Genomic DNA, 7,815 nt, shown 5'->3' with positions numbered 1-7,815 from the left:
GCGGGGCGGAGCGCGGCGGGGCGGGGCTCCGCCTCCCATCGTGCCGCGCGGCAGAGCGCGGGAAGCGGCGCGCGGCGGCCCCCTGGTCGCCGTGGTGATGGCGTCGCGGAGCCCCGCCTCAGCCGCCCGTAGGGAAGGCGGAAGGGCGCGCATGCGCCACCGGGCGTGCGGCCGCCGGCTGAGGTAAGGGCATGGCGGGGCGCGGGGGCCGCGGCCGCGGCACTTGGTGCTGCGCGGGCCCTTCCTCTCCCGGCGTGCGTGGGGATCAGCGAGACAGCGTCAGCTGCTCCTCGCTGCCCCGCACCCCGCCGCCGTGTGCCGTTGCCCGACGGACAGACGGTTGCCCGTTGCCTTCTGCAGAGTTGGGCATCCGGCGGGTAGAACGGTATCTCCTCCACCGAGCTGCTCCTGCCGCGGGGAAGGGGGTGGTGGCGCTGCCCTGTGGAGGAGGCGGCGGCCTGGGAGAGCTAGCCCCCGGCCGGCTCCGCGCCCCTCGCGGCAGGGCAGGCAGGGGCCTGCGCTCCCGGTGCAGCATCTTCCTTCCCTGTAGGGCTTGGAACAGCATGGGTTAGTCTGTGCATCTCTTAGGTAAAAGCTGTAGTCTGTACCAGGCAGTCGTAAAAGTATGTGAGTACTGTTAAGTATCTCGCTTTTGGAAAGTACTAGCAAATCAGCCTGGTAAGAACAATGGAGCTACTTCTTCAGAGGAATCAAGGGTGTGGGCATCAAAGTATTCCTTTACCATTTTCTCTAGCTAGTCTTGTTATGCCCCTTATTGGATGTTCTCTGACATTGTATGCCTCATGGGTCTCTGGAGTTTTCAGTGCATGCTCTTCTGACTGTGAATGGCAGGTGCACATCTTGATTTAGCTATAACATCTTACTAGTAAACTTGATACACACCAGTATTTAGCTTATTGCAGTCAAAGCCCTTGTTAATAATTATTTAGGAAGAGAGTCCTCAGGCAGCTGCCCTCTTCAGAGCTTTTAAAAATGCTTTTCTTGGGTGAACAAAAAAATATATTCATGTGATGCTGGGAAGTATTGCTTAGTGGTCTTGTTTAACTGGTTAATTTTTCATAATGACATAATGCCTTTTACTTAATTGTTTTGATTCTTGCAGTTGATTCTTCAGGGGGCTCATCTCAAAGTATAACTTAAAAAGCTTTGCAAATAGTGGAAGAAAATGTCACATAAAAGCTCTAAGGAAATCAGGAAAGTGAACATTTCTAGCTCCTTGGAGTCTGAAGATATTAGCTTAGAAACCACAATACCAACCGATGATGTTTCTTCCTCTGAAGAGAGAGAAGGTACTGTTAAAATCACTAAGCAGCTGATTGAACGGAAAGAGTTGTTCCATAATCTTCAGCTGCTTAAAATAGAATTATCTCAGAAAAACTTGATGATTGACAACTTGAAAGTAGAATATTTGACCAAGGTAAGAAACATTGCTTCTTTTGTTGTATAATCTTTTCTTGTTTCTGGTGCTTTTAGAGTATGGTATAAACTTCCATTCTGAAAAGAATTTATGTGAATTGCATACTGGAAGCCTACTTAGCTTTTTTTTTTTTTTTTTTAAATGAGAAAAGGAGAAGACAAAGATATGTAAAACTTAACTGATTTATCCAAGGCTTTATACCCGTAAATGGATGAGGGAGATTGAGTTAGTTTTTCCTTTTCTAAAAACAAAGGGAAAAGACCTGTATTCTTTAAGAAATGATGAATAATTTTGTCACTGATGTCAGCAACTTAATAGAGCTTTTAACCTGAACTTGTGGAATACTAGAAAAAGTGATCTGAATGCTATTCAATAGTCTATTAATGAAAGTGTGGCTAGAATATAGCAACATGCTAATGGTAGGAGACTTTGTTGTGTACAGTTTCCACTAAGATGCATGAAGTTAAGAAAGCTGTAAAAGCTTTGCCATGTTTATGTGCAGTCAGTATTTACAACCTACTGTATACTAACTGTGGCTTTCACTGGCTTGCTGCTCTGAGTTTAAGCCTAGTTTGAAATCAGCTGAACAAGTAGCTTTTTCGCTGAAAAAGATCAATTGTAGAACTAAGTCTTTTTAAATTTTTAGTTCATTAGGGCAAAATCCATATTGTATTCTATGAAGCCTTGGCATTTAGAGGTCTTGTTAGACAGTGATTATTTTACTTCCCAGCACATCGGGCTTTCTGCTTTTTTCTTTCAAGTTGTTCTTTTTGTCAAATATGTTTTAAAAATTACCAAGGTAACTTCTTTTCTTCATTTTATATTTATATTCTTTATACTTAGATTGAAGAGCTAGAAGAGAAGCTTAATGATGCAATCCATCAAAAGCAGCTGTTGTCTTTACGACTGGATAGCCAGCTGGCATTACAGCAAGAAGATGCTAGGTACGATGGAATTAAACAAAAAAACTTAATCTTCAATAACTTTATTAATATGAATTAAAATTAATTCATGGACCGTTAATGGGAAGTGATGATTATGAATTGTAGGAATAGGATTTCTTTTGCAGATTATATTAGTATTTCCATTCTAAAAATGGAATTTGCATATTTAATTTACATATAAGTAAATTTGAATTCAGCTCTCACTGGATGAAGTTTGTGGTTTTGGTTTTATTGTTACCTGGATACAAATTTAATAGGAACTTGGAGTAAGAACATTCTTAAAACCAGTAAAGAGCAAAAGGAATAGATAGAGGGCGTAGGCTTTCTATCGGTTTAAATTGAATTTATAGTAACTCTGCAGCCTGGATGACTTGGGAAAGGTAAAGGGATAATGTTTAGCACTTCTAGTTAGGATTGCTTATTGATCAGAAATGCTTTCAGTTGATGATGTAGAAACTTACTTTCCTCCTTGCTTTTCTGAAACATTTTAAGTTAACCTATAGCAGAAAATAGACTGGCTAGCAGGCTTCTCCAAATTACTTTGTCAATTAAATGTTTTAACACCTGTAATAGGGACTGTGAAGGAAGAGCATTACTTAATATTCTCCTGTTACAGTAGAAGATGCACCAGCTTACAGGATGTGACTAATTCAAAGTCATATTCTGTGGTAAGCCTGGAACAGATTTAGGGATGTGAAGACAGACCTGAGATTAATTACAGTAAAGTCTTTCAAATAAGAACAGCTTATTTGCAGCAAATAAGAGCTGTCTGAAAAATGTCTGTCATTCTCTATGCTTATTTGCACCAGAGTGGAATGTTTTTATGTTGGCTATACTTGAATTATCTGAGGACTGTTCAGTAAAAAAAGTACTGATGTGCAAATTGTTATTAATAGGCATAAAAAAGTTGAACTACTTTCCTTTCCCCAGTCTTTTCATTAGTTTTCCTGTCTGTCTGTTACCTCACTTTTCATCCTCGTTTAACAGAACATACACTATGTGCAGAATATGTCCTTGTGTGAGTGCTTTGCTGACGTGGGATTTTCTTTTGTCTTTTTGAAACAAGCGGGGCAGACATCACCTTGTAGTACTAGCTAGTATTTTTAATATTGCTTTTAAAATAATGTAGGAATTATTGCATTTTGAAGAATGATTTAATTTTAATATACTTTCAAGAGTTACAGCTAAAACCTCCAAAAAAGTAGGTCAGTTGCCTTTGATTTAAATAAAATAAAACATTTTGAAACATCTCTGAGTGACATGCAGTTTCTCTTGCTGTATATACTATTGTCACTGGTGCTAATAGTAACGATAGTGTTTTAAGGCTGGAAGTAAGGTTGCTTGTTTTAAGTGTAGTGGTGTTTGTGGTTTGTTTTTTTGTTTTTGTTTTTTTTAAAAGGGCCACAACTTTGTATGTTACACTAGGTAGAAAATGAAGGGTTGTGTGTGGAATAAGCCATAAACCAGTATATGCTGAAACTTGGCAAGACACAAATTGAAGTTACTATTGCTTTATTTGGTGATTTACTAATTCCTTGGGGTTTGTGTGGAAATATGTTCTGCTTTTTCATGTTTTTAATCTTTTAATTGGTAAATTAAGACTAATTTATAAATTCAAGTCAACATATGTGGAGATTAATTGTCATTTCTCAGATTCAGCTTTGTATTGTCAATGATTATGAAGTTCCTGGCTTTTTCTGTATACTGTGTCTGATATGATTGTGTAACCATGGTGGTATACACTCTTGTGATAATTATTTAATCTCTCTGTAAATTTTCCCCTCTACAAAATGAGCATAACTCATTCCCTTGCCAGGGTATTGTGAAGGCTTGTCACTTGTGTTACTCGCTACTTAATGTCTTCTGTTTTCAAATCAATCTTGAAGAAAACATCAGGCTCTAATGAAACAAGAAATGGAAACTATTTTATTGAGACAGAAGCAACTGGAGGAAACGAATCATCAGTTAAGGGAGAGAGCTGGAGATATCCGTCGTAGCTTACGAGACTTGGAATTAACAGATGATTGCTATGAGAAGCTAAAGTCTATTCCTGAAGATCAGCTTTCTATCCCTGAATATGTTTCTGTGAGTATTGTGTTTTGTATTGGTTTAAAATATAGCTCTGTCCTGGGTCTGGCTGGGGTGGAGTTAACTTTCTTCCTAGCAGCCTGAATCTTGCTGTGTTTTGGATTTGTGGCTAAAACAGTGTTGGTAACACAACAGTGTTTTGGCTATTGCTGGACGTAGCATCAAGGCCTTCTCTTTTCCACATTCTGTCTCCCCCTGTCCCCCATGAGCAGGCTAGGGGTGGTCATGAGATTGAGAGGGGACACAGCTAGACAGCTGACCTGAACTGGCCAAAGGAATATTCCATACCATCCAACGTCATGCTCAGCAATATAAACTGGAGGTAGAGGCAGAAAGAGGAGGTGGGAGGGTGGCTTCCAAGGTGGTTATTGCTCAGCGGCTGGCTGGGCATCGGTCTGCTTGTGGGAGGTGGCGACTGATTTTGTGGCCTTTTTTTTTTTTTAATTCATCTCTCTCTTTCCTTCACTAATTAAACTGGTGAGATAATGCGACACCTGAGTTTTCTCGCTTTGCTTCTTCTCGCTCTCTCCTCTGTCCTGTTCCCACTGGAGGCAGCAAGTGAGTGAGCGACTCTATGGGTGCTTGGCTGCTGACCAGGGTCAACCTACTGCAAGCTGTAAATGGCTTTTATTTAGAGTTAAAGGGTCGTGCATATAGTAGAAACCAGTCTATACACCTATAATTCTTATTCTTTCCCAACTAGAAATGAAAGACCTTCAGAGGCAGATGTACTTCTGGATCAGTCCATTTTGACTGGATTCAGGGAAGAGAACCTTTTAATCCCAGATTGCGATGTCTTAAAGAGAGTAGAACTGCTGATGTATTTTAAGAGGGTGAAGCAAATGGGGTGTTACAATTGAATGGTGGACACGCATTGATGATATGAAATACAGCAGGCTGAAAATAGGAATTTGAAACTCAGCTTGCTGGAACCACAAGTTGAGATGGCTCTTGCAAACATCCCTTACTTTTCCCTCATGCTTTCCATCTGGTCCTTTCCTATCTAAGTGGAGGAGATATACTTTAGTATACTTAAAGTATACTTTAAGACTCATTTTCTTGATTTAAGACATTTAATTATGGCTTATGGGTAGATGGAGGGGTAGGGGGGTACTCTGCTTGCAATAAAAAGACAATGCCTTCACAGACTGTGGGACACGTCCACAGCATCCTGGCTCACTTCTGAGAATGAAGAGGATTTAGACATGTAAACCTTAATTCACCAAAGTATTAGCATTGTACTTATCTATAGAGCTAGTTATTAAGGAAGCGGTAAATATATTATTTAACATTAATATAATGTTAAACTTAGTGCCTTTGTTGAGGTATAAATGCTGTGTGAATGAGTTCTGTTGCTCGGTGAAAGTCAGGGTATACTGTGCTCTAGATATGTACAGAGAAGTAAAACTTGTCATCCTTAGCTAAAGGATAATCATAGAATAGTTTGGGCTGGGAGGGACCTTTAAAAGTCATCTAGTCCAACCTCCTGGCAGTGAGCAGGGCATCTGCCACCTCTCTGGGCAACCTGTTCCAGTGTTTCACCACCCTCATTGTAAAAAATTTCTTCCTTTTATCTACTCTAAATCTACTCTCTTTTAGTTTAAAACCATTACCCCTTGTCCTATTGCAAAAGGCCTTGATAAAGTTTTGTCCCCATCTTTCTTATAGGCCCCCTTTAAGTACCGAAAGGCTGCAGTAAGGTCTCCCTGGCACCTTCTCTTCTCCAGGCTGAACAACCCCAACTCTCTCAGCCTGCCCTCATAGGAGAGGTGATCCATCCCTCTAATAATTTTTGTGGGCCTCCTCTGGACCCACTCCAACAGGTCCATGTCTTTCCTGTGCTGAGGGTTCCAGAGCTGGATGCAGTACTCCAGGTGGGGTCTCACAAGAGTGGAGTAGAGGGGCAGAATCACCTCCCTCGACCTGCTGACCACGCTTCATTTGACGCGGCCCAGGATACGGTTGGCCTTCTGGGCTGCGAGTACTTATTGTTGGCTCATGTCCAGCTTTCCATCCACCAGAACCCCCAAGTCCTTCTCTGCAGGGCTGCTCTCAGTCCCTTCCATCCCCCAGCCTGTATTCATACTGGGGGTTGCCCTGACCCAGATGCAAGATGTTGCACTTGGCCTTGTTGAACCTCATGAGGTTCACATGGGCCCACTTCTTGAGCTTGTCCAGGTCCCTCTGGATGGCATGCTGTCCCTCAGGCATGTCAACTGCACCACTCAGCTTGGTGTCGTCTGCAAACTTGCTGAAGGTGCACCCAGTCCCACTGTCTATGTCATTGATGAAGGTATTAAACAGATCTTGGGAACATCTCTTCAAAAGTTCCAAAACTTGGACTTTTGAAAGTACTAGGAAAATCTTAAGGCTCTGAGTGATAAACAAGAACACTTAGCTTGGGTCCTATTAGGTTATTACCCCCTAGCTGTCTACTGTATTCACTGCCCTCTATAGGAGTATTTGAGGGTTTCTTGTTGATTCCTGCACCACCATGGCCAACAAAGCAGACTTTCAACACAAACTGAAATCCATGTCAACTCACTTGACATTGGTGTGCAGGAAGCTCCTGGACTTCAGGAGCTGATTGACAGTCAGTACAAAAGACTGTGTAGGCGGGCAGGACAGATACTAGGGGTTAGTAAGCCAGCTGCTCTAAGTGAAGCTGTCATGGCACAATTAGAGTGCTTAGATTGTATTTGTGAGTAGAAAGGGGCTCTAAAAAAGATGGGAAGTGGGAGAGGTGAGTAACAGCCACCTTCTACCCCTAATCTACCTTTCTTTTCCTCTTGCGTTCAACCAGTAAATGCTATTTTTGTCTATGACTCAAACTCTACTACTTATGTGTTCAGTGAAGCCCCTTTCCTCTTTACACACATGTCACTTTTTTCTTTTGAAGAAATCCTTTTTTGGCCAATTTTTTTTTCCCTCGAGAAGACATACTGAAGATACACTGTAGTAAGATGCAGTTTTCTGCTGCTTCTCCCATCTTCTTTTGGCAACAGGATCAGTGTGAACCTGAGGGTATCAGTTAAGCTCAGTGATTGTTTATCATTACTTTGAGTTATTCAGCTGATACAGATGCTGGGGGGCTACAGAGCTGTTCTGCATATCCTGTCTATGCATCCATTTGGCTTCTGAAGGCTAGGAAAAGGATGTCGAAGGGGAAAAAGTTATTTTTCTGATGCTGTTTCCTGCTTTGCTTACCTAATGAGAAATTGTGCATTTCTCAGGCAGATAAAATCTCTGGCTCCAGATCTACATGCAGATTAATAGTATAGTCTACTGATATTAGGGTAAAATTCTCCTTGGCGAGAAAGAGCTCTACTTAGAGAAAACTTGAGC

The 7,815-nt window shown here is 41.6% G+C and overlaps 1 protein-coding gene across 4 annotated transcripts in view; it reads left to right on the top strand.

Moving 5' to 3' along the window:
- The first annotated feature begins 52 nt into the window (after positions 1-52).
- Positions 53-7,815, top strand: part of PIBF1 (progesterone immunomodulatory binding factor 1) — a 123,236-nt gene continuing 115,473 nt past the window's right edge. For all 4 annotated transcript variants that reach the window (XM_072850089.1, XM_072850088.1, XM_072850091.1 and 1 more), the window contains exons 1-4: positions 53-183; positions 1,124-1,438; positions 2,282-2,382; positions 4,269-4,467. In XM_072850089.1, the coding sequence (XP_072706190.1) occupies positions 1,187-1,438; positions 2,282-2,382; positions 4,269-4,467 (552 nt within the window). In that variant the 5' untranslated portion in view covers positions 53-183; positions 1,124-1,186. The remainder of the gene's footprint in view (positions 184-1,123; positions 1,439-2,281; positions 2,383-4,268; positions 4,468-7,815) is intronic.

Source organism: Ciconia boyciana, chromosome 1 (genome assembly GCF_034638445.1).
Source record: "Ciconia boyciana chromosome 1, ASM3463844v1, whole genome shotgun sequence".
Taxonomy (NCBI): domain Eukaryota; kingdom Metazoa; phylum Chordata; class Aves; order Ciconiiformes; family Ciconiidae; genus Ciconia; species Ciconia boyciana.
Note: the sequence above shows the minus strand (reverse complement) of the source record. Positions and strands in the feature narration are given on the sequence as shown.